Here is a 27,730-nt window from a genome sequence, read left to right as displayed (position 1 = left end):
GTGACAGATTTTACCACCAGATGTCCTCCATGGTTAATCTTTGCCTTTCTAAAATTTCATGTATGTTTGGGGCAATTACACTTTTATTCTCTTTCTGGGATAGTGTAAGAAAGAGAAACAAATAAATAAATGATGGAGACACCAGACGACCGTGACAAGTGGTGCCTGGCAGAGAATTCGGATAAAGAGGGGAGAGGGGGAGGGAGGAAGTGTCTAAAGAGCAAGGTGCAACTGGGTGGTCAGAAAGGGCCTGTTTTGTGTTGTTGGTTTTTCTAGTCGTTTTTCCAAATTCTGAAATATTGTCTTTACAATTCAAAAATATATTTCAGAAGCTATTTAAAGTGATATTAGTTTATCTAAATTACTTTTTCTTAAGTGTTTGGATTTCATAGAAGGAATTTAGAATAGTGGTCCTTAAACTGATGCATATTAGAATCACTGTGAGAAGTTTTTTTAAAAAAATTCTTGTGCCCAAGCTGAAGCCAGGACAATTGGTAGAGTCTCTGGACTGGCACTCAAGGGTCAGGGGTGATTAAAAACTCCCCAGATGATTCCAATTATGACTGAAAAACAGCAGAATAAAAAATGTCATATATCCTAGCTTCTTTTCATGATAAAATGCCTGCGTAAAACTCATTTCAGCTTAAATCTACTCCTTGCATTCCCCCAGTCAGTGATACCGGTTTCCAAATTTGTCTATCTCAGAAATTTCCTAATGGTAAAATTTTCAAGAGGGCTTAGGAAAAAGAAAGTGTTTAAAAGAATCTGTTGCCATTCCACATTGGCAAACAAAAGGTCTGTAAATGATACATCCTGGATGCAGCTCAGCTTGTTATTTTGACAAGCACCTAATTCACGTTTACTTAAAAGAAAAAATGTATGTGCGTTTTGTATAACTTTTAATAAAGTTTTCTACCATCTTGTGACTTGGATTGTTCCTGTCATAAGCTTAGATTTACTGCAGCTGTTTCCTGCACAATCCAAAAGCATAACTTTTACAAGTTTCATTTCCTGTAAAGATAAAAGCACAGCGAGTTGTGAATAGATCTCTGGGCAGCTCTTTTACTGAAGCTGGTGGAAAATGGTGTCAGAGTTATTGACATAGTGAGAACTTTTTACCACTTTGGGACCAGCCCCTTCTCTGTTGCTTCATCTCATCTGGTTCCTAGAGTAATATCGCTCTCACATTGATGCTGCAGCCCACAAATTTGTTTCTCTAGTATTGGCTGTGGTGGCTGCTCCTGTCAAAGCTGGGAAAATACTGGTTAGATGACCAAGAACATTGTAAAAGTCACACACAGTTGTCAGTGAGTTGTTAGAATGCCAGTAAGTTTGAAGTGATACAACAAACCCTAGCTCTTCAGTGAACAAGAGTGGCCAAACTTGCAACATCCTCTTTACTCGTGACTGCAGATTGATGCATCTGAATGATGTAAACTTCACAAAGGCAGGGATTTTTGTCTGTGTTGTTCACTCTGTTATACAGAGTGGGGCAAAAGTAGGTTTACAGTTGTTTGTTGTGCAGAGCCAGCTCAGCCAAGAGTTCCACAAGCCTGAGTGAGGGCAGCAAATGAATGAAGAAATGGCAGAGAGAATAAGCTGGGTCTAGATGGATCTCCTACGCCTGGCTGATGCCACACAGAGAGAGATCCAGAGGCAAGCGGAGCCTTTATTTTATAGCCAGAGGTAAAAAAGGTAGTGGTCACCATAGTTATAATGTTCTTGTGAGTTTCACTTGTTTTGGCAGCACTTGCTACCTCTCCCCCAGCCCATTAGCTTCCCAGATAAGATCTAGGGAGCATCATAAGGTCAAGCCTAATTATGCTAAAAGTACTGTGCCCTCTAAGCTGGGACTTGTTTTTGGCTTTGCCAACAGGTCAGTCCGAGGCTTAATGCTGTAGCCGCGCCTTACAGTTTGTATGACAAATAATGCAATAATTGACAAGAATAAACTTTTGCATGCTCACAACTGTAAGTCTACTTTTGCCCGACCCTGTATACTCATCACTCAGAACAGTACCAAGCCAAGGAAGGTGCTCACTGCATATTTGGATTTCTTACATGAATGTAGCCTTGCAGCTATTTGTGCCAGCAAGTTTTAGACCACCCACCATGCTGGATAATTCCGTGTTCTGCTTCTCACTCAAACCACTGAGTCATCTCTCTTTCCTTTTATGACCAAATATCCCCAAAGCAGAATCTGTTTTCACAGCTCAAACACTTTCATGTTACATTTATTTTTCATTGAATTGCAGTCTGTCTTCTCGCTATAGTACTTTTCTAAAATTGTTTCCCTTAATGCTGCCAGCTACTCCTAATGCCTCCATCCAATGACCTATACTGGACTCTCATTCTTTGGAATTTCTTAACAACACTGATTGCCTGCTTCCTTGCCCTTTGACACACTCATCCTTCCTTAGCTTTGAAGACAGACCACCCTCTAAGACCTTCTCCTACTTTATTAGACATCCTCAATTTCATCTTCACTAACATCACTTTCTCAGACAAGTAAATGCGGTCATTCCTTACAAAATGTCGCCTTCCCCTGGGAGTTCTCATTCATTCTTATAACTATCAATTTTAGGTCAATACTTCATGCAATTACATTTTCAATCCTGTTCTCTAATCTGATTTTCAAACTGTCATTTCCAGATATCTGTAATACACATCATAATGAATCTTAAATCCAGTGTAAAAATATCTGAGCTCATGATCCAGTTCCCATGCTTCTCCTTTCCCAGCTTCCTCTCCTGCCCCACTCCCCATTATCCAAACTCAAAACTGAGAGATATCTTTGATTTCTTTCTTTTTCCTTCTTTAAATATTATAAAGCCCTTCACATCCATTAAGCCCAAAATATCTCTAAAATATGACCCTCTTCTTTCTAGTCTTTAATTCAGATCTAGTTTCTTGTTTACACTTTCTGTCTCACTTATATTCTACTCATTTTTTCAATATGTTTTCTTTTGTTTTGAAATTGAAACCTTGAAATGAAGTGGTTTGTGCCTGTTAATTATAAAGGCTTTACTTCCCTACTCAGACACCTCCATTGATTCCCTGATGTTTATGGATTAAAGACCAGATGTGCCCTAGCTGGTTTGGTTCAGTGGATGGAGTGTTGGCCTGTGGACAGAAGGGTCCCAGGTTTGATTCCAGTTAAGGACACATACCTCGGTTACAGGCTTCTCCCAGGCCTGGGCCATGGTCTGGTCAGGGTGTGTGCAGGAGGCAACCAATCGATGTGTTTCTCTCACCTTGATATTTCTCTCTGTCTTTCCTTCTCTCTTCCACTCTCTCTGAAAATCAATGCAAAAATATCCTCAGGAGAGGAATAAATAAATACATATATACATACATACATACCAGATGCTGTAGGCATTGAAGAACCTGCATAGTGTGGTCCCAGACTTTCTCTACTGACTTAAGTCTGATTACACTCTGATTCATCCAGGTTATTCTGTTGGTGCCCCTGAATACAAGCAGAATGTTTCTGTTTTCGTCCTATATAGGTATTGCTGCCCTTAACCTGAAATATTCTTTCCTTTTTCTTTTATGCCTATTCTCTAAGGTTCAATTCAAATGCCCCCTATTCCATGAGATTTTCCCATAATACTCTAGCCTTCATTGAGCTCATTCCTATCCTATAATATTATTGAACAACTAGAGTCCCAGTGCACAAATTCATGCACGGGTGGGGTCCGGCTGGCCCTGATTGAGGTGGGGGTGGGGGGAGGGCAATCAGGACAGTTGGCTGCCACAGTGCATGTCATAGTGACCGGTCATTTCGTTGTTCTGGTTGCTTGGCTTTCATATATATATATATATATATATATATATATATATATATATAGATAGATAGATTATTTGGTGCTAAGAACTAGGGCATTTTACTGTTATTTAATCCTTCCTGGCTATCTTATAACACTGGTTTTCTCTTTTTAAATTATTTTTATTGAAATTTAATTCACATACATTAAAACCTACCCTTTTAAAATCTTTTTAATATATTTGCAATGTTATGCAACCATCACCATTTTATAATTCCAGAACATTTTCATCACCCCCAAAGGAAAACTGAATTAATTACCAGTCACTCTCCACTCTCCTTCCCACCCCACCAGCCTCTGGTAACTGGTAATCTACTTTCTATTTCTATGTATTTGCTTACTATGGTCATTTTATATCAATGGAATCATGTACTATATGGGTTTTTGTATCTGGCTCTTATACTTAACATGATGTCTTCAAGTTGTGACATGTAGTAGTTCATCATTCCTTTTGATGGCTGAATAATTGTTCATTATATGGATATACCACACTGATTTATCTACTCATCAGTCAATACGCTTTTGCGTTATTTTACTTTTGGGCCATTATGGATAATGCTCCTATGAACATTTGTAGAAAAGATTCTGTGTGATCCTATATTTTCAATTTTCTTGAGTATATATACCTACTAGTAAGCTACTGGGTCTTATAGTAACTTATGTTTAGCTTTTTGAGAAACTGACAGTTTTTCAAAGTAGCTACAGCATCTTACATTACCACTAGCAGTGTGTGAGATTCCAATTTCTTCAAATCCTCACCAACAGTCATTACTTTATTTTTTATTATAGCCATCCCGAGTGTGAAGTGGTATCTCATTGTGGTTTTGATATACATTTCCTTAGTGACTTGAGCATTTTTCATGTGCTTATTGACCATTTGTACATTTGGAGAAATATATATCCAAAAATTTTGCCAAGTTTTTTTTAAGTGGCTTATTTGTCTTTTTATTGTTGACCTGTAAACTTTCTTTATACATTCTGAATACTAGACCATTATCAGATACATAATGTTCAAATATTTTCTCCCCTTCAATGGGTTTTATTTTTACTTTCTTTATAGTGCCCTTTGACACACATAGGTTTTTAATTTTGGTAATATTAAATTTATTTTTTTCTTTCTTTGCTTATGATTTTGGTGTCATATCTAAAACATCATTGCCTAATCCAAGACTTCAAACTTTATACCATGTTTTCTTTTAAGGATTCTATAGTTTTAGCTCTTAGATTTAGGCCTCTGACAGACTTTGACAAGGCTTGAAGTGTTAAGCCACATTTTGAATAATGAGAAGAGGAAATACTTTTTTTTCTCAAGGTTTCTGCAGCTCCAAAAGTGATTTGCAAAAAAAATAAAATAAAAATGGAAATACCCTAAGTAACCAATTATAGAAGAGTGGTGAATTCTATCTTGATTTAATGGAGGGCTAAATTGCAACTAAAAATTGTACTTGTGAAAATTATATATCAATAAGGAAAATATTTATGAAAATAGTAAGTATAAAAGCAGATTATATTATACAGTGACTATAAGTGGGTAAAATTCTTTTTTTTTATTGTTTTATTGCTTAAAGTATTACAAAGAGTATTACATATGTCTCCTTTTTTTTCCCGCCCTTGACAATCCCCGGGCCTCCCCTAACCCCCAGTGTCTTATGTCCATTGGTTATGCTTCTATGCATGCATACAAGTCCTTCGGTTGATCTCTTACCCGCCTCCCTCCTGCCCCCCAAACCTCCCCGGCCTTCCCTCTGCAGTTTGACAATCTGTTTGAGGCAGCTCTGCCTCTGTATCTATTATTGTTCATAAGTTTATAATGGTCTTTATTATCCATGAATGAGTGATATCATGTGGTATTTTTCCTTCATTGACTGGCTTATTTCACTTAGCATAATGCTCTCCAGTTCCATCCATGCCGTTGCAAGTGGTAAGAGTTCCTTCTTTTTTACAGCAGCATAGTATTGCATCGTGTAGATGTACCACAGTTTTCTAATCCATTCATCTACTGATGGGCACTTAGGCTTTTTCCAGATCTTAGCTATGGTGAATTGTGCTGCTATGAACATATGGGTGCATATATCCTTTCTGATTGGTGTTTCTGGTTTCTTGGGATATATTCCTAGAAGTGGGATCACAGGGTCAAATGGGAGTTCCATTTTTAGTTTTTTGAGGAAACTCCATACTGTCTTCCATAGTGGCTGCACAAGTCTGCATTCATAAGTGGGTAAAATTCTGTATTATTATGAATAAGGGTGATCAATCACCCTGGTTTGCCTTGGATTATCTGGGTTTTAGCACTGAAAGTGCTGCATCCCAGGAAACTTCTCAGTCCTGAATAATCTGGGGTGGTCAGTCACCCTATAATGAAAAAAATTGTCCAAGGGATAATTGGGGAGACGGTCATAGCAAGGATATTCATCCTTTTTTAACAGTAGACATTATCAGTGTCTCATACTATAAGTGGTTATGTGAGGTGGGTAAAAACTAATTATTTGAGATCATAAAATGAATAAAATAAATTCTTAAGGAAACCACAGATTTGGAAGGGGAACCTCATATGTATTTCAGAAATGGAGAAAAGAAGAAATAAGAGATTGTCGTTTTTTATGGTTTTCTCTCTTTTTTTTTCCATTGAGTCTAGCATTGCCATGCCCTCTTCCCTTTCCTCTAGTTCAATGCAGGAGTGCCTGCCATATAATTCAGTCAAATTCTAAAGTGCTGAGAGTGAGGAACACATTATTAATGACCTGTCCCACGAAAATTTTCTTTGGGAAAGTGTATATGTAAGAATATACCGATATTAATAGTCAATATCCTGATACTTCACAATTCACACCCAGATTAGGATTGTGTGAATATGAATTTACGGTTTTAGGAGCCTCCCATGGTCTGATATTATAGGAATAAAGAAGACTTGGGGAAATCATTTATTTCAGATAAGAACACAAATATAGTTTTATTTATTTAAAGCTAATTTTGAGGACTTTACATAGAGAAATATCCTACCTCCTTTTTCTTTCTAATCAGAGGAAATATCTTCCATTGGTGGCCCCTAACAAAATGGAAATATCACAGGGAGTGGAAATTACATTGTCTATACACCTGCCAGAATCTGACAGCACTCAACATGTAGCAAATGCTCAAATGTAGTTGATAGATGATAGTGGCCTTTTAGGTTAAGATTCTTTCTTCATAGGGTACTAGTTTCTCTGAATATGAACAAGAATCAATAAGTAGGATAGCTGTTGCCTGAGATTAGGCATTGTAACTATTTATATAATTTTCATGCATGATCTTCTTTCTCACAATGTCTGTAGCACTTAGTCTGTAGCATTGATAACTTAGTATCTACATTATGTAATCTAACAACCAATTATACATCAGTGATGTAAGTAGTTTTTAAAAGGTTGTGAATGTCTAAGTCTTTTTATCCCCACATGGTAAAATTTGATTTCTGACTCTTTTGTGTGTCTCTCTCAACACCTGTTTCATGCTGGTCAGAGAGTAGGTGCTTGATAAAACCTTTTGACTTAACTCTAGTAGTTTATGTGGGCATTGGATAGGTAATTTGGTTATTTCAAACATTACAGGATTTGAGTAAGAAGATTTAGCAATGAAAGAGGCTCTCAAAATTATTAGCTGTAAATTACCTTTACTTATTTACAAATTACTTAGCCTCTTTGAAACATTTGTAAAATAGGGATAGGGATTCTTTTTTATCAGGGATGATCAAATGCAATTATTTGATAAAATATTTTGTTGACTAGAAAATATTCTACAAATACAAGTGCTGGTTATTATTTGAGATATGGCTACTCCTGGTATTTTTCTTTCATTCTTTCTTCTCTTGCCTAAAGACTACAAGTAGGTAGACAGTGGAGCCAAGAGCCTAGGGCAGGGGTTAGAGAAAGTTAAGACAGATAGAGACATGGCCATTTATAAGCTGTGTTGTTCGTACAAAGAAGGGATTGGGTGATGGTCTCTCAGAGTTTCCCTGAAGGGCTGTGGAGGCTCAGTGTGCGTCAGTGTCAGCCCCATAGAAAAATAGATGGAATAGGCTTCTTATTGCACCTCATTATTATCATTTTTATTTTCCTTAAAACAGTTGTGAAAAAGGACTGCACTCAAAATGTAGATGTGGTAGGAATTAGAGATAGTTTATGGATGGCATGCAGCAGTCATTTATCTTTTTCATCCGGTGCAGAATCTTCCTGTTGAGAAGGGAAGAAATGGAAAAAAAAAAACCAACAAAAAAAACACTAAAACACTACTACTACTTATCCAAGGCAAAGGAGAGAGAGAGGAGAGAGAGAGAGAGAGAGAGAGAGAGAGAGAGAGAGAGAGAGAGAGAGAGAGAGAGAGAGAGAATGAGAATGCGCACATGCTGTGGTCACTTCATGCAAAGACCAGAGAGATATGTGGAGTGTCTCAAGTCTCAAGAAATGGGGGGAATATGTCTCTTGGAAGCTATGAACACTAATGCTTAGAAAAAGGAAACAGAAACCGCCCCCCCCAAAAAAAAATAGTTTAAGGGACACTATCATCTTCTGTTGGTGAGGATTCCTGGTCTTGGGGAGGTTCTGGAAAGTTTACTTCTCTTTCTTCTTCTTCTTCTTCTAGGACTGGAATAATTTCAATGTCTTCTTCAATTTTTGGTTGGGCAGATATTTCAGTTAGCTCTACCACATCTTCTTTTATTTCAATTGCCTTTTCTTTTTTTTCTTCAGCTGACAGGAGAAGAACTACATCCTAGAATACAAAATTCAACAAACTTTTCTTGACTTTTATCATTGCCATATTTCTCAATAATCTCTTTGAATATTTATCAAATAACTCCTTGTTTTTATGCTATTTATTTTATTTCCCATGTTCCTCCAAGTGCCAGGATTGGTTTCCTAGATGCTCATATTCTTACCCAATCACTTATTAAGATTCATCCTCAATGCCAACAGTTTTTGCCCTCTTTTCTGGAATGATCACACAATATTTGGGAAAGAACATTGCAATATAATAGAGGAATTTATATTTTCATTTTGATTTGCCTTTATTCGAGATAATTTTGGAAATATAATTTTCGGTCTCTAATCCTAATTTTATCATCTGCAAAATGAAATCATTAGTGCTGATTCCTAAATTCTGTACTAAATCTGACATTCTATGGTTCTGAAGCAGTTAATAATAGATATTTTCTGGTTGTGGAGCTTTGAACATCTTGTTTTGGAAGAGGGATCAGATGGATGAAAAGGTGGTGGGTGGAATTAGGGAATACTGAGAAATCAAGTGGAAGAACTATTGTCTTCAATCAACCTTCAACCATCTGCACACATGACACATGGAATCAAATTGGATGCTTGAGTCAAGCAGAAGTCAAGATTAGTAAGAGGGTGCATATATTATAGAACTGTTTCATCTCTCTAACCTTTAGATTTATTTTCAAATTTCAATTCCATCATTATTGGAATTTTCTGCTTCCCAGTAATATGCCAAGGCCATTTTTTATGAAGCTCCCAGGCTCAAAGTCTCATTGGATTACATTCTCTATATAAAGGATCCTTTTTTTTTTCTTTCATTCTTTCTTTCTTTCCTTTTTTTTTGTAAGACATTATTTTCTTAGAGGGAGGTTGAGGACAGAATGGCTACTACTTACAGCTTTGGGTCTAGAGCACAGCTTTTTCCATTCACTCTCAACTGTGCCAGCTGTCACAAGTTTTTGGAAGAAGGCAAAGATCAGCATCACTGCAAAAAGGCTCTGTAAAACAAGGAAAAGATGAGGATGAAATGTAATAATAAAAAGCATAAGAATAGGGTAAGGGCTCAGTAAATAACTGTTGACTAAAATTAGGTGATTAGCCAAAACCGGTTTGGCTCAGTGGATAGAGCGTCAGCCTGCGGACTGAAAGGTCCCAGGTTCGATTCCGGTCAAGGGCATGTACCAGGGTTGCGGGCATATCCCCAGTAGGAGATGTGCAGGAGGCAGCTGATCGATGTTTCTCTCTCATCGATGTTTCTAACTATCTCTCTACCTTCTTCTCTGTAAAAAATCAATAAAATATATTAAAAAAAATAAATAAATAAATAAAATTAGGTGATTAAAAAACAAATTCTTTAGGTGAGTAACTACTATCTGTAAGAACTACCAGTATCTTTATAACCCTAAGCCTTAGCACAAAAAATTAGCACCGAAGAAATTGTTAATCCATGTTGCTGATAGAAAGTGAGTAATAATTGGTTGAAGAATCAATTCTATGTAGGAAAGAATAATTACTGAGTCACAAATTAATTGTATCCAGCTTTATTTAGATGGTATCACACCAAGGAAACCTCTTCACATTTGGGATATGCACCTTTCCCCCTTTAAACTCTACACTAAAAACTCCTTGAGGCAGCCCTAGCTGGTTTGCCTCAGTGGCTAGTGTTGGCCTGGGAACTGAAGGGTCCCGGGTTCAATTCTGGTCAAGGGCACATGCCCGGGTGGTGGGCTTGATCCCCAGTAGGAGGCATGCAGGAGGCAGCCAATCAATGATTCTCTGTCATCATTGATATTTCTATCTTTCTCTCTGAAATCAATAAAAATATATTTAAAAATAAAACAAAAAACTGCTTAAGGCAAAAGTTATTCATAACAACTTAGGTAGCTCTTCAATGTTCATCTTAATAATAATAATAAATGTAAATACCATTAACAATATTAATGTTAAAACAAACACATACATAGCACTTTCTGTGTACCAGACACTGTTCTAAATGTTTTGCATATATTGACTCATCCTTCAAAACAGGGGTGTAAGTAAGTACTGTTATCTTCTCCATTTCATGATTAAAACTGAGACAGAATGTGGTTAAAATTCTTGCCCAAAGGCATGAGGCAATAAGCACCAGATGCAGACAGTCTGGATCTAGAGTTGATGCTCATAATAAAAATCCCACACTTCCTCTCTGAAAAGGAATCATATTTCACACTTACCAAGAACACTGTTCGAATTCTGTAACAATATTGTACATATAAAGGGTTTTTCTCAGCTGTCTCACAGTTGTGTATGTTAATAGATAGCACAGAAGCCTTAATAAAGTTCAGACTCTCCACTTTAAAAAAGTTGGAAATTGTAATATTAAATATGTCCATGATCAAAAGAATTATCCCAGAAATGGCAGCAAAGAGGCTCAATGAGTTCATTATCATTTTCCCTTTGACCTGAAATGAAGACATAAAGAGTCATTAATTGGGTTTGATTTCCATTTGGAGAATTTAAGCTAGGAATGTATTCCAGATCTCATTCCTCTGACTCACAGAGGTACTACTAAATCATCCTATACCACACTTCCCTCAGTTGTTTTTAGTTTTCTGTTACTGTAAAATAAAAACCTTCATCTCTCAATTTTGTTCCTTTCTCCGTATTTCCCATCTCATTTTATGCCATCACCATCCAATCAGTTTTTTCCAGAAATAATTGTAGGAATAATCCTTCATTCTTATAAATTTTCCCCTTGCACTTCCTTTCACTACCATTGTTACCATCCTAGTAGGTATTTAATAAATTTTTATTGGGTAAATGAAAATAAATAGTATTCAGAGCATATCTGTCTGTGTAAGAAGGTAGAAGGGAGAGAAAAAAGAAGGTTCTTCCACCTAATAAAGTGGGTATATGTAGGGAAAGAGCAGATAGAACCCTCTGAGTCTGGACCATCAAGTGAAAAGCAAGAACAGCAAGATTACTAACACCACTTTCTCCCTACTGACATCGATTGCAGTCAGCCATCTTTAGGGCTGATGTCTCCGGTAGCACAGGCAAGAGGATGTCAGTGGGAGTGTTCTAACTTGCAAGGATAATAAAAGGTCAAAACAGGAAAATATATGTGACCAGTACCATAAAGATATGAAATTACTGATGATTACTTTACGACACACATATTTCATCCATGACTATATGATCTACAGATGGCAAGTCAGTAGCACTGGCTGTATTTGGAGAATAAAACAACGTGACCTTCATAAACAGTTTCTCCCCACCCTCCACCTCCCAACCCCCCCCCCCCCACACACACACACACACACAAACTGAGTTTGTCAGACCACCTCTAGAGTAGAGCATTTCAATTCACTCGATCCCTCACTGACTTTGGAAGTGACTCAAGTCAGCAATAGCTTAATAGGTGTAAAAAAAATTGGGGGAGAAAACCTGGTGAGCTCGTGACCCATACAATATGGGAGCTCTTCCGGGGTGAAAGTGCCTCCGGAGCACTTTCCTTTATACTACTCCATTTCATCCTAATGACAATGTCATGTGGTAGCAAGTACTGTTACCTTCATTTTACAGGTGAAAACTCAGAGGTACATGGAGATAAACTGAGCTCAAAATTGCAGCTCAGCATCAACTAGGACTTGAGTCAATCATAGCACTGATTAGATAGCTGTCTTAAATGGCAGCCTGAGAGAAACGACATAACTTTTAAGGAGATTTGTTAGTCTCACACAGCATTTATCAGTCATAAAATCATAAGCATGCTCTTCATCTGCCTTTAAATTGTTTCCATGGATGCATTTCAGGTAGATCTCATTTTCAAGTTTTTCTTAAAAAAATCACAATCGTATTGTAAAGGATCTTTTGCTTTTAAGGGTTGAGAGAACTCAATGCTATTGTGATTCCAAAGGTCTTTAAGGGTCCTTGTTTTCAACTGAGAAATCAAATAATCCTCTGATGGGTGGGAGAGAAGAACATATGATTACTTGCCAAACTTTTCCTGGAGTTTGTCTTGGCTGCTGCCAGGAGTGATCCAGAAATGATGTACTATGAAAAGAGAAGTGGTAGGTGGGGAAGGGTGTAGAGATGGGAGAATTGGCAGAGGGGGAGAGAAGCAGAGAGAGTGATTACTTTTTAACAGTGAGAACTGGGTTGTAAAAAAGCTATCCACACTTTCAACCACTTTCACTAATTTACTTATCCATTTTTATTGGATTCATTTATTTTTCAGTTGGTCATATTTCCCCTTTATTCAAGTTCAACTACATTCAATCCATGCCTCTTATTCAACCAACTGAGGAGCTGTGACTAGGAATATAATAAAACCAAAGATGCCTTGGCCAACATGGCTCAGTGGTTTGAGTGTAGACCTGCTCACCAGAGGGTCTCAGGTTTGATCCCAGGTCAAGGGCATGTATCTGGGTTTCAGGTCTACTCTCTGCCCCCTGGTCCGAGTGTGTGTGTGGGTGCAACCAATCATGGTGTCTGTCACATTGATGTTTCTCTCTCTCTTGCCTCCACCCCCTCCCTTCCACTGTCTCTAAAAATCAATGGAAAAAAATATCTTCACTCCTCCGCTGAGGGTTAAAAAATAATAATAATTAAAAAAACACAAAGAGGCAGAATTTGCATTTCCATGTCAATTAGTAGTCAGACTGTGAATTTAAAAGTTTTGCTTTTCTTTTAAAAATTTTTTGTATAATTGCTCTTAGTAGTTACCAATAATTTACATGACTAATGTTAATGAAGAGTGAATCAATGTAGGAAATATTTGGCCTAAATGTCATAGGCACCCCATTAAAATGTTGGCTGCTACAGGAAGTGATGATAATTATTTCTCATTTTCCTTTTCTACTGTCCAAGCTGTAAAAATAGAGAAAATTCTTAATCTATCTCCCCTTGTTCAGAAAATCTTGGGCTCATCTTTATCATAGCAACTATTAAAATGTGATGGCGATATAAACACCACTGCCCCATACCACACCCAGACAGGCTTACAAGCTTGAAAAACATGTACATGAAATAGCCATAAGGAATGCTGCTCTCCTGATAATCTACAGGAGATTCATTTGGGATGGGACTAATTTCACCATGTGCAATAGTAACTAAACAGAATTGTAAGGAAGAAGGACCAGTTGGAAGTGAGATGGTCCTACCCCCTTTTGCTTTCCGAAACACCATGTTATATAGTCCAAATGTTTAGTGCTCCTTTGCCTGCCCAACTTGACTTTGGATAAGTCATGCTTTGAACACCCTTCCTTCCCTTTGCAGATTCATGTAGGATATCTTTCTCTGACTTCACATGAAGCATGATGACTAACTCTCAACCATGGCATTCATACTCAATTTAGTCAAGTTTCTTTCCACAAATTACTTTAATCAGACAAGCTATCTCCTACTCAACTTTCCTCAGCACAGAACTAATCTGGTATATTCCTGTGGAGTCTTTTTTAAATTTTTGTCTGCATCACTCCCCAAATGGTTGTGAATTTTTACTCACCATTATGCCTCCCCAGAGAGGGTACCACACAGTTACACAGATAGGTACATAGACCTCCAGGTGGATTATCAGGAGACCACCAAGAGCAATGTGGAAGAGCCCATTCATAATCTGGACAGCCTGTGGAGAAAATAGGGGCACTGGTGAGTGAATTTAAATCATCTTCAAGTCAGAAAGCAAAGGTAAAGCTGGAAGCCCTGTCTTGGGCCTGTGTAAAATGCCTAAAAGAAGTGGTGAAGATGCTAAGACCTATGTCTTGTTTGGATTCATTTTCTTCACCGCCTGGGTGAAGAAAATGGGTCATTTCCAAGGTAGGTATGCCTAGGATGTTGGTGATGAACTGGGTTATCATATGTAAGTCTCAAAATCAAAAGATTACTGTGATAACTTCTCTGTACATCTTTGATTTGACCCACCATTTCAGACATAAAGAACACTTCAGGTTGGATCAGATACCTTCAAATTGGATTGAATCCTGTACCTGGTCTACAGCATCTACTTCTATAAGCGAGAGAATCCCTAGGATATGGAATGGAGGGTAACTGACTCACCCCCAAAGCCTTGGATTCCCTCATGAAGAAGCTTTGTGTGGGGCCAATCACAGGAGATACCTTCCTGGGAATTATTTTTTTAACAGGTTGCATGGCAATAGGGCCTTTCGTAGGATCTGCTGGGAAAGCTCCACTCATTGAATTTCTGGGTGTCGTCATTTCACCCTCAAAAATCCTAAAAATAAAACAAATAATAAAATGAGAAGAGAGAGAACAGGATTTCAGTAGTCTTTTATCTTGTGTCATTTGATCTGAATACTTTTTTTCAGTATTTTTTCCCATGGGTGTCTTTGAGGGTAAACATGGCCTCTTCCTTGTGACTTTGGATCTGAGGCAAGTCCTACTGGATTAGGAGGGGGCATCTCAGGCAACGACATATGGGCCCAGGGTTTGCTGCCAGTATTCTTGACAGCTATATTTGGGGCATAATTTATCTTGTAAACACCATGCTCATATATCTGTATGTTCTGTTTGTCTCTCAACCCTGGATGCTTTTCTTATGCTTTAATATTGGAAAATGCATTTTGTATGGACTTGCCCTTATTCCTATGCTTATTTGCTTTTGTCCATTGTGGTGGACCAGAGGCATCATGACAGAATATGATGATGTCTGTCCTTGGAGTCAGGAAGAGCTGATTCTAGTCTGCCTTCTACTACTAACTCTGTGACCTTGAGTTAATCACTTCAAGGAGGCTCTCTAAGGTTGTATGTAAGACCAGGGCCTCCTGATTCAGATTGCCTAGGTTTAAATCATGAGTCTTCTTTTTGCTGTGAACCTTGGGAAAATTTTTAAAAAGTCTCTGGGCCTCAAGTTGAACTATTGTTATGGAAGATAATAATAATTCTTTTCTCATAGGGTTGCTATAAGGTTTAAATGAGCTGATGGTCTGTGGATGGCTGGTATCTTTTTACTCAGATGGAGCTCAAATGTCAGATTCTCAGAGAAGCCTTCCCTGAACCCTCAATCCATGATTCAACCTTCTAGTTATTCTCTCCCACAACACCCCATTATATTTAGTTGCTTGTTTATAAATTCCATCAAAGCAGAGACCTTGTTCTCTCTAATCCAGTATTTTAGTAGTTTCCTAGTAAGTATGATTGAAGAAATACATGTATGTAAGATATTTATGTCTGAATGATTATTAGCTGTTTTTGTTGCTGTTGTTGTTTTTAGCATTATTACCTTTTGAGCATTACTTTCTCTTGTTTCTATCTGAAAAATGAGCACAATACCCCTTTCACAGACATTTGTGAGAAGTTAACATGTGAAAGTGCCTAGTACATAGTGAGAAAGTAGTAAATACTAGTTGTTCTTAGAATTCATAATTTACTCATTTCTGAAGTTAGACAGTGCCTATTATCAAGGTCCTTCCCAGTGCTAATATTTCAAGACTGCTCAGCCCTCTTTACCTTGGGCTTTCTTCTGGTATTCATTTGTTTATGTCAATTTCTTACATGAATTCTATTTGGTCTCTCCTGGGCTCTGGAAATCTCTCTTTTGGGACACATCTTTGTTCTTGTCTTTATTGACTGCAAGTTGTGTAAGGAGACTTGGAGGCCAAGACTGTCTGTCCACATTGCTTATCTTACTGAAGTCACACAGAGCCAGGCAACTACAGGTGTGCCATGAGACAGGTAATTGGATGCTTCCTGGGCCCCACCTTTGTACCTGCTTTATAGTGACAAAGAGATTTTTCACATCTGGCATCTCATGTGAGCCTCACAGAGTAGATTAGGGATAAGTCATTGTCCCTACTTTGTACAGAAGGTAACAAGGGCATAGAAAAGTTAGGTAACTGTTCAAAGTTTCATGACTAGTAGAGATTTAAAATGTGGACTTGGACCTCTGCAATGAGGTACCTATGGCATCAGACTGCTTTGTACCCTGTAGGGAATAGGAATTCAGTCTATTTTACTAATGAACCTCTTTCTTCTCCTTCAAATTGGGTGATTACAAATCAACTGAGGAAAGAATACCTGTCTGAGCTGAAGGGAAGAGAGGAGGATTTGACTGAATGCTTTGCACTTGATTTTGCTCAAATTCTAGATTATCATATGTCATGTGGTCTTGGGGATCTGTTTTGTACCAACCAAAAGGAATATATCAGTGTAGCCCACTACAGAGTTTACAAACTGGTCACCGGACAGGATTTTTAAAGCTACTCAGGGGGAACCTCAGAAACCATTCTGTTCATTTGACAAATGAGGAAATGGCGGCCCAGGGATGGGACATGCCTTGTTAAAGACTTTGCTCCCAGTGATCAAGCCAAACCAGAAGGCAGTCACCATGGCCCTGAGACTGGTGCTCTTTCTGCCACACAGCAAGCTATACCACATACAGTTATTCACTGAGCACCTACTATGAGCCAGGACTAGTGTATATGCATCTAGTTCCAACTCTCCCAACACCTTCTTTACTAAGTAGGCGTTTTGTCTTATTGCAAACAGAAATGGAGGTTCAGAGAGGTTAATTTTCCCATGCCAAGTGTGGAATGAGCTGGGAGTCACCACACTCCTCTCCAGAGGGCTCATTTTAGTGAGGATGACTTAAAGAGCAAAAGTCATCAATTATCTAGATGATTGGACTTCTGTTGTTTTTAATTTCTCCATATTTTTTCAATGGCCTAAGGTTTTATCTGTATTATTGATGAGATAAGCCATTTATGTAAGCAAGTTCTACTTAGGCTATGTCTGCAGTGGCTAATGGAAGTAATGACCATTAGGGAAAACTATATTTTCTCTATTAAAATAATGTCTTGCTATGGAAATTTCTACAAAGCTTTCAAAAATATTAAGATTAAAATGGTAGTAGATAAACAAAAGCATACCTGTTTCTATATGCTACTTCATTTCTTATGCAAATATGCTCTCATGTATATATACTTATGTGTGTGATTATGTTATGTTATGTTATGTTATGTTATGTTATGTTATGTTATTATATTATACTAGAGGCCCAGTGCACAAAATTCATGCATGGGGGTAGGGGGGGTCTCTCAGCCCGACCTGCACCCTCTCCAATCTGGTACCCCTCAGGGGATGTCCAACTGCCGGTTTAGGCCCGATCTCACATCCCTCTCACAATCCAGGACCACTGGCTCCTAACCTCACGCCTGCCTGATCACCCCTAACCACTCTGCCTGCCTGTCTGCCTGATTGCCCTAACTTCTCCCCTGCTGGCCTGATTGCCCCTAACTGCTCCCCTGCTGGTCTGATCTCCCCTAACTGTTCCCCTGCCTGATTGCCCCTAACCACCTCTGCCTGCCTGCCTGATTGCCCCTAATCGCCTGTGCCTGCCTGCCTGATCACCCCTAACTGATCCCCTGCCTGCCTGATTGTCCCTAACTGCCTCTGCCTCGGCCCCCGCCAACATGGCTTTATCCAGAAGGAAGTCTGGAAGATGTCTGGTCTATCCTGTCTAATTAGCATATTATCCTTTTATTAGTATAGATTATATTATATTATCCTAGAGGCTTGTAGCACAGATTTGTGCACTGGTGGGGTCCCTCGGCCCTGCCTGCACCCTCTTGCAGTCCAGGACCCCTCCGGGGATGTCGAAGAGCCGGTTTCAGCCTGATCCCCACAGGCCAGGCCAAGGGACCCCACCAGTGTGCGAATCCATGCACCAGGCCTCTAGTATGCATATAAGATCTTTGGTTAATCTCTTCCTGCCCTACTCCCTCCCCTCTTCCCTCTAAGATTCATCAGTCTGATCCATGTTTTCATGCCTGTGCATTGAGTGTCTGCCCCCTGGTGGTCAGTGCATGTCATAAGTACTGGTCAAATGGTTGAATGGTCACTTAGGCTTTATAAATATATAGATAGATAGATAGATTATATTATTCCAGGGCATTATAGAATGACTGGATAATGAAAGCTTCATTCTATGGGAATATATAAAAGTAGACCACATACTCCTAAGGATATTGTAGATTCCTGAAGCTTTGCCCTATTCAAAAAAAATTGTTCATAATTACTTACACGGTGCCCTACATGGTATGCCCAAAGACTGATTGGTACATTAATAATTCATAACCAATGTGGGTTACTGACCACATTGGTCAAAATATGGTAATAATAGTATATTATTTTCACTAAACTATATCAAAATAAGGACTCGGTTTACCAGACACTGCCCCATTTTATGGCAAATCTCTTTTGATTTTTAAAAGATACCACTGTTTCTCTCCACCCACTGAAGGAGAGCTCACAGCTTTCATGGGTTTTGGTTTGAGTTATGACTTTTAGGCCCAATAACTGCATCATTTACTGAGAAGTTCAAAGCTTTTGTTACCTCAACTTCCCCCTTCGTTACCTCAACTTCCTCCTTTGCCACTCAAAATACTTCTGCCTTTTTATCCTTTCTGGCCTCCTGTGTACTTACCTCTTAGGAAGAATGTTCTTGCTTCCATTCCCTCTGCCTGTGCATCTCAGCCTATCCCCATCCACCAAGATTTTAGTCCTTCAAGGAGTCGGTTGTTGCATCATCAGTCTCACTGTTCCCAATACCCATGTAGCTGGAGCTAGTCCCAGCTCTGTTGCTTGCTACTTTTGTTATCTCTTGATTCAAAGTATTGTTTTGAGAACATGAGATACCTTGCAATTTACAAAATATGTAATATTTAAAGAAAATTGTAGGCACCAGACCTTTTTTTAAAATAGTAAAATGTGCCTTGGTGTCCCCCCATCCCAAAGCCCTTTCTTTAATATAGCAGTGTCCCTCAACACTGCCCAGTGTCCCTGTCCTTTACCCAAAGCTTCTTAAAAGCTTATGGTTCCACTCTCTTGCTCCACTTCCTCTCTGCCCCCTCACTCATCCATGCTTCACAGCCAGTTGTAGGGGAGTCACTCAACTGGAACTGTTCTCTGCAGGGACCATGCTGCAGAGTCCCCAGCCTTTCCTCAGGCATCATCCCTCAGATTGCTTTATTTCTGTTTCCCCTGTCACCCAGGCATAAAAAGTTGGAGCCATCTGTCACTGGGCTCCTTTGTCTCCCATGTTCACTCAATGGCCAGGTCATGCTGTATGGGCCTCTGTATTGTACCTTATCTTGCAGGTGAACCTTTTTCTACTTCCACTATCACCTCATGCATTCAATTCTCATTTCCTCTCTTGATTTGAGCACAAAAATCTTGCTTTTCTGCCTTCAGTCTTTCTCTTTTCTAATCCACCCTCTCTCCTTTTTTTTTTCTTTGTTGTTGTTTTTGCTAGTCCTCACCCGAAGATATTTTTCCATTGATATTTAGGAAGAGTGAAAATTGAGAAAAGACAGGGAGAAACATTGATGTGAGAGAAACACATCGGCATGAGCCCGACCAATGCCCAGGCCTCGGAGGAGCCTGCAACCAAGGTACATGCCCTTGACCAGGATATAGCTGATGCTATATCCACTGAGCCAAACTGGCTAGGGCTACCCTCCCTCCTTCCGTGATGGATTTGAAGCAGGATTTGGTGTCCACCACCCTGCTCCAGAAATGTTATCTTGTGATCCAATGCCCTAAATTACTATTTAGGTCATGCCCTTCCTGAGCTTGAACTCTCTCTCCAAACCGTCATTGCCTGTGAAGAAGCCCTTCACATTTCAGCTCTACCCAACTTCTTAAGCTCCATCCCATTGTTTCCCGCTGTTTTCCACAGGAGCCAGAGCCACTGGTCTGGACTAGCCTCTTTCTTTCTCCTCTCAATCCTCTCCTCTGTGAAATGCTCCTCCTGCCCCTGCATTTTCAGCCAAATTCCCCATGAGACACACACATGACCCGAGGTTGTTCCTGCCCTTCTCACTGATGGCATTGACTTCTCTTTCAAAGTCACAGCTCTTTGCATTTCTTACTATTTTCTTTATATACCATATTGTAGCTTCTCTAATGGGATGTAAATCCTGCAAGGAAGTTTCCTACTAGTATTACACAGAGAACTCATTTTCTCCATACTACGAGGTCAGTAAACGTTAGAATGAACATTAAACTGAACTGCCTCTTCAGAGCAGGTTTACAAAATGCACAGGGCATCGGACAAAAAGGCAATCTGATCAGTGAGATCAAATTATCTTACGGGAAACAGAAAAAGGAGTCACATTATATACTGGTTTTAGAAAATAGTTATGACATGGTTAAATTTTATTTTTGTCCTCTTTCATTAGAGCTTCCTCTCATCTCCAGTGCCCACTTTTACTCTAAGCTTCTGTGATGGATTTGAGGTTCATTTTGCTGTCCACCAACCCCCTTCAGAAATGTTAGCCTGTGAGGCTTAGTAACATCTAAGGATATTTCCATTTCATGGGCTATCTTTTGAAGGGAAAAAAATTAAAGTAATGGGAATAGAGTTATTTTCATTATAGCCACAACTAGTTACTTTCTTGTTTCGTACTACACAACTGGTTCTAAGATCTTCAAGATTTTAGCTCATTTAATCTTTATAATGCAATTGGTGTTGCTATTGCCACCATTTTATAGAAGAGGGAACTGAGAGCACAGGGGCTTAGTAGCTTGTCCTGACGTTATGTGGCTTGTAAGTGGTAGAGTACAGGTCTGAGCCCAGCAGGTTGGCAATTGTGTTTTAATCTGCATGCTGTAATCTGACTCAGAGTTGATCTGCCAGAATTGAGAAAGAGAGGGAGGCAGAAAGAGAGAGAGACAAAAAGGGAAATATTAAGAGTGGGTGGGCAGCAAGCTTTGATATGACTCCTCCTCAAATCATGACACTGTCAGAAAACCTGACCAGGAAAGTGCTAGAATTAAAGCAAAAATCTCCACTCTCCAAAACTATCCTATACCTCCCCCATCAATTACTCCCTTTTAGTAATTGAAACGTAGAAAATTGATTCCTTACCTGAGTCTCCAAGACCTTAGGGCTCAAGGGCTGATTTGATGCTTGCTGCTGAGTTCACTTGACTGCTACTTTCTCAAGTGCACAGGGGTGAGTGAGTTAGGCCAGACCTAGGATCGCTGATAGATACCAGGTGACAGGAAATCAGTGACTTCTGCTACCTTGGACATCACCCCAATTACTTCGGTTTAATATACACTTATTAGAGCTGAAGGACATAGAAATAAGTTTCTGCCTTACAGGAGGTTTCACTTCTTGAAAAGGACCCCAGGGGACTGCCTGACGTACTTTGCACAACCTTAATTAGAAGAACTTTGCAGCCCCCACCCTGTAAGCAGGTGTGGATATTGGGTCCCCAAGGGCAAGAAGGGCTCTAGAAATTTTGCAAAGATGGGCTGTGAACACTTTTAACTTTTTACTTCACTTTTAGGAGTGGGTAGGTAGGAAGGAGGCATCCATGCAGAGAGAATTGAGAATCATTAAGCCCTTACACTTGAGAGATTCTGTGTATCTGTCTCCAAATATTGTCTCATTGGCCCACACTTAGGGTTCTAGTGGGACCACGTTGTGTCTTGTGTCGGATTTAGTAGAAATGGCCTAAAAATATACTCTGGTGCTGTAGACCACATCCCCAAAAGCTTGAGACAAGAGTTTCATGTTTGGGGATATAAATTGAAATAGTACTTTTACCTGACCACCTACCTTTTCCTCCACCCACCTTTTCCTCCATCTGTTTAGTTCCCTTGTGTCCCTTCTCTTTTAATTCTGGGCTGGAGCTAGAGCTATCAAGCCCAGTGCCAGATCAAATGAGGGAATGGAGGAAGCTGGTAGCGAGGAGTGTTCAACCATTTAAGAGATGAACCAAAGTTTTGCCCCCAAATACCGAACCCCCTACCCCCGCTATATACAGCTTCTACAGTAGTCTCCCCTTGTTTGTGGTTTCACTTTCATGGGTTTTAGTTACCCACAGTCAATTTTGGCCTGAAAATATTAAATGAAAAATTCTAGAAATAAACAATTCATATTTATAAATTGTGTGTCATTCTGAGTAGTGTCCTGCTCTGGCCTTATGCTGTCCTGCTCTGGCCCACCCCAGACATGAATCATCTCTTTGTCCAGTATCTCCACACTGTATATGCTTCTTCCCACTGGCACTAAGTAGCTGTCTAGGTTAGCAGATCAGCTGTGGTGGTATCTCAGTGCTTGTGTTCAACTGACTCTTATTTTACTTAATAATGGCTCCAAATCGCAAGAGTAGTGATCCTGGCAACTTGGATATAACAAAGAGAGGCTGTGACGTGCTATGTGTAGGAAAAAATATAATACATACAGGGTTCAGTACTGTCTGTGGTTTCAGGCATCCACTGGGGGTCTTAAAATAGATTGCTTATGGACAATGAGGACTACCGTATTTCACCTGTTGGATTTTTCATTATTTTTAAAATGACCTTCCCTGTGGAAAACTGTTTATTGCCTTCACTATCTGATAAGCATAGACAGAGAACCCCCCCCCCCAAGGCTGGGTGCCTTTGAAGCCCTCCCAAAGGTCGGAGCTAGGCGCCACCTCTGTTTGTCCAGACAGTGGTAGCTGAAACTACTCCCCCATTTATTATTATGTAAATCCTTGCTGATGGGCTAGTCTGCCTGTTGCAGGGGGTCACCTGCCTAGGGCTATGCTATGGGTGCATCCCAGATCAATAAAAGCTTGGTGAGGCCTGAGCACGGAAGGGAAGTCCTTCCTCTTGAGTTGGACTCTCTCACCTGGTCCCCCAATATTCCCAAATTATCTTGTGTCTTTTCTTTTTCATTTGTTGTGCAGCTCCTCTTCCAGACCTGAACCCTGAACCACGCAGGACGTGGAGGGAAACACTTACAACACTTCCCCATTGCTTTATTTCATTAGAGACCCAGGGTTGTAGTTAGGTAATTGTTTGCCTATTCTAAAGGGCTGAAATATGGTAGCTCTTGCTGAATCTAAGGTTAATTCATATTTAATCTCCTCTTTTCTCTCCTCTCCTCTTCTTCTTCCTTTGCCTCTCTTTTCTTTAGGGTGGTTTGGAATCAAAGGGCAAAAACCAGTGATTAATAGTAGGTCTGGAGAGGCTACTTTTGATGCAACATGTAAGAAAATGCCACCTCATTTGTTTCATTTTGCTCTTATTTCCCTTGCCTTTGGGATTAATCTTAATAACCAATCTCACTCCAATAAATTTATTTTAAAAAAATTAAAAATGCTATCTCCCCATCCAGTAGTAGTTCATCAGCGGAATAGGCTACCACTTGAATGGAGAACTTACTGTCATCAAGTATACACAGGTAAGCCTTGCAGTCACCTCTCATAAAAGCCATAGGGAGGAGAGGAGTGGAAGCATAAGCTTTGTCACCCATGCATTCTATATTCTGGTTATGGATCTATGGGTATCTGCTTAAGTGCTTGAGTAATTGGTGACAGGGACAGTAATTTCATAGGGTCTGAGTTGTGGATGACTGTGAGGCCAGAGGTTTGGGTCCAGGATGTTGAGTGGCTATAGAGACGTGCCTTCATTTCAGTGAGCTTGGGAGCAGGGTCAGACTTGGCAAATATCTGGCGTCAGTGAGGCTCAAATTGGGGTTGCACACCTGATTCTTCATATCCTTGTCTCTGTGTAGGCCCTGCTTTTCCCAACTCTTCCTTGGAGTGTTTGCTACTCTGTTTTTTGGTGTGTGTTTTTCAAACTTAGGTGGCTACAAGTGTGATTGCTCCTAAATAAACTTGAATTTAAACTTATATAAACTTTCACGTAGCCTTTGCAGGTTTGGCTAGATTGACCTGTAGGTGCTTGAGTGTGTTGAAATCCACTGCAGTTTGTGTTTGTCAGTAGCACTTTATTTGTCCCGTTTTTTTTCTCTGTTATGTTTGAGGATGTTTTATGAGATCAATTATACATTTAAAAATTTTTTCTCTGAAGTAAACCTCTTGTCATTACGTATTGGCCTCCTTACTTCCATATAATGATCTTTCTTGAACTCTGCACAGACTTTTATCAATTCCACTCTTATTTTGTCAGCATTTGCCTGATAGGAATTTTTCTTCCTTTTATTTTCCCTACCTCCTAATACCCCTATTTATTTTTATCCTGGAAACATTTGCCTCTCTTATGAAAAGTACATTTCGCAATGTAGTTTCTCCATTTCTCAATGCCATTACGATGTACCGTCATCATTATTTGTAGGCTTTGACTTGTGTGTCCCTTGCAAGCAGTAATTTCATAGGGTCTGATTGCCTTGTTCTCTGCAGTGCTGTGAAAGATGACAGTTCTGCTTGGGTACTGCCTCTCATGTCAGTGATCAGCAGCCATCTCCACTCTCAGGAAGCTACCTGGTGCTGGAGGGTTTGGTTTCAGAGAATTGGTTAGAGAGATTCAGGGTCCCTCAGAGGTGAAATCAAAGACCTTACTATGAATACTTTTTTAAATTAAATTTATGGGGATAACATTGGCTAAGATTACATGGGTTTCAAGTGTACAATTCTATGGTACATCATCTGTATATTGCTTTGGGTGCCCACCGCTCAAAGTCAGATCTTCTTCCATCACCATGTATTTGTCGCCCTTTACCCGTTACTCCACCCCCAACCCTACCAAGTTGCAAACAGAACTTGGTTACAAGTTGGAAAGTCCCAATGTTATACTTATAAATAATTAAAACTCAGGAAAATGTAAATTTGAGTACTTAAGAGCTTTGTAGTTTAAGAGGTCTTCTTTCTGTTTTGGGGGACTACTTTACATTTTTGACAGTTAGGAAAGTTACATCAGTTGAATACCTATTTATATGCCAAGCATTGTTGATATAACACTATAATTTGATTCTGTTTTATAATCAGTGGAAATGAATGTTCAGGAAGTGGGGGAAACTGACCCATAGTCATAGAGTAAGTGATAAAATGTGATTTTTGGAAAGCAAGAAAACCTCAATTATAAATTTAAAAGAAAACGTACCATTTCCTAAGTTATTTTTAAATCCCAGGCACTGATAAAACCAGTTTACATGGTTCACTTAAGGCTCATGGAAACCCCCCAAGGAGGTATTATTATATTTTAATCTAGAAATTTAAAGCTCATGCAGGTTAATTTGTTCAAGTCAATTAGCTGTAAATTGCAAAACTGACATTTAAAACTAGGTCTGACTTAAAAGCCCTGACCATGAGGTGAAAGCTTTTCACCCTTAAATATATCTCAAACCTCACACATTTGAACTTCACTGAGCCACCACCAAATATTTTTTCATCAGAACCTCACTCCACTGTAAATAAATATTTAAAAAACATATTTTTCATCAGAACTTCATTTCCCCATCCCCTGCCTTTATATATACACCTATAGGCTGATCTCCTTCCATCTCACAGCAGAAATGAAAGTCAGATAGCTTATTTCTTTGAATATGCCAAGTACTTTTATGCCAATAGAAGCATAGGACAATGGGATTTGGAGTTGGGGCTCTTGCTTCAAATCCTGGTTCTAATTCCCCTTTGTAGTCTCAGAAAAGTTAACCATGTTGAGTTTCAGTTTTCATGACTGTGACATAGGTCAGTCATACCTCTCAGGGGGCTGTCATGACAATTAAATGAGATGGCAGAAGAGCTCTAATACTGAGCAGGTAGTCTGTCAATGGATACAATATAAGGCAGCTGTCCTTAAAGTGTGGCCTGGGGAACTTCTGAAGTCCTTGAGGCACTTTTAGATGGGTTGGGGGGTGGGGGGCGGTCTGTGAATTCAAAACAATTTTCATAATAATACTAAGACCTATTTATCCCTTTCCATGAGTTTGCAGTGGTATTCTCCACAGCCCACAGAAGATGAGATGTCACAATAGGTTGAATTCAAAACAAGAGAATCTGCTTGTCTCCCATTAAGATGGAAAGAAATGGTGATTCCTAACATTTGCATTGGAGTCACCTGGAGATCTTTGAAAAATATTGGTGCCCAGCTCTCATCATATTCTGATTTCACTGGTATGTGGTAGTATGTGGTGCATTGGGTTTATAAAAGTTCTTCAGGTGATGTGAATAGACAGTAAAATTACATGGGGATTTGTTTTTCAATGGGCATAAAGTGTTTTTTTTTATGAGGATGAGTATGTTTTAGGAATCTTCTGTACAACAGGGCACTTACAATTAATAATACAGTATTGTGCGCTGTAAAATATTCTGAGGATAGATTTCATGTTATGTTCGTACCAAAAACAAAAGCAAAATAAAAACTTAAAAGAATACAAGGAAATTTTTGGAGGTGATGGATGTGTTTAGTATCTTGGTTATGGTGATGATATTGTGAGTATGCATACATTAAATGTAAAACATTTTGTATACAAACTATGACTCAATAAAGCTTTTAAAAATGAGAAAAGAATGTTAAGTAACCTATAAAAAGGGATTTGCAAAAATTCCTGTCGTTGCCATTCTCCACACTATTTTTTTTTCTATTTTGAAAAATATAGTTATGTTAATAAAAGGTTTGTTTGTAGCATTATGTAATGAGTCTTCAATAGTTTTTTAAAGTATAAGAGGGGTTCTGAGACCAAAAGTTTCAAAGATGTTGGTATATGTATTAAGACCTTGGGCCCTGGAAACACACTGTCTGTTGATAGCATGGCTTTGCCCTTGCAACTGACCTTGGGTACATAACTTACCTTCTCTGTGCATCAGCTTCCTTGTTCATAAAATGAATTTCATAATAAAATTCGCCTCTTAGAATTTTTTGTGAGATTAAATGAGTCATATACATAAAACACTTTATACAGTGCTTGGAACATTGTACTGGCTTTTACCAATTATTTCCCCCTCATTATTGTTACTATTGTAGTTGTTATAAGTTGATAATATTGATCCTGCATGATCCATGTAAAATTTGTGGGCCAAGACATTCTTCCCACTAACTCATCTGTCTACAGGACAATGAGGTAGGAGCCTCTTGGAGACAGAGCCTCCTGGAGAAATCAGTAGGACCTGGTCACTGCACACCCTGGACTTTGATTCCTTTATCTATTTGTGGCAGCGGCAACACCACACTGCTTCAATGAATGCATGACTGACACCAAAGTGACCATGTGATTCTGGGAGAGGAGGCGATGACATTGCAAAGAGGCAGGATGTGTTTTATCAGCCAAAATTTTCCCCAGCCCCATTCCCCTGAGTCCCTCTCCTTTGCTTCAAAGAGTTGCCAGCTTTAACATCCTATGTTCCTGTTGGCTGTTCCTCACAAATATAATTCATCTTGCCATGATATTATCTCACTTCTTTATTTGCACAGTGATTT

The 27,730-nt window shown here is 39.2% G+C and overlaps 1 protein-coding gene across 1 annotated transcript; it reads right to left on the bottom strand.

The window, feature by feature from the left end:
* Positions 1 to 6,754: 6,754 nt before the first annotated feature.
* On the bottom strand, positions 6,755 to 21,642 carry MS4A1 (membrane spanning 4-domains A1). Its single transcript, XM_081098933.1, has 7 exons — positions 21,441 to 21,642; positions 14,612 to 14,786; positions 14,061 to 14,180; positions 12,551 to 12,607; positions 10,786 to 11,013; positions 9,469 to 9,570; positions 6,755 to 8,570 (listed from the first exon to the last, which is right to left on the bottom strand). Exons 2-7 carry the CDS (start codon positions 14,768 to 14,770, stop codon positions 8,349 to 8,351), a joined length of 888 nt encoding a protein of 295 aa, XP_080955059.1. The 5' UTR covers positions 14,771 to 14,786; positions 21,441 to 21,642; the 3' UTR covers positions 6,755 to 8,348.
* Positions 21,643 to 27,730: the final 6,088 nt, after the last annotated feature.

The sequence above is a fragment of the Myotis nattereri genome (assembly GCF_964212035.1).
Source record: "Myotis nattereri genome assembly, chromosome: 9".
Lineage (NCBI taxonomy): Eukaryota > Metazoa > Chordata > Mammalia > Chiroptera > Vespertilionidae > Myotis > Myotis nattereri.
Note: the sequence above shows the minus strand (reverse complement) of the source record. Positions and strands in the feature narration are given on the sequence as shown.

Excerpts from the sequence above, each read along its gene's own strand:
- MS4A1 (XM_081098933.1), bottom strand. The coding sequence starts at position 14,770 with ATGACGACACCCAGAAATTCAATGAGTGGAGCTTTCCCAGCAGATCCT. Across the intron at positions 12,608-14,060 it reads CTCTCTGGGGAGGCATAATG|TACATCATTTCTGGATCACT; the intron begins GTGAGTAAAAAT and ends CTCTTTTCATAG. Across the intron at positions 8,571-9,468 it reads TGTGCTCTAGACCCAAAGCT|GATGTAGTTCTTCTCCTGTC; the intron begins GTAAGTAGTAGC and ends TTTGTATTCTAG.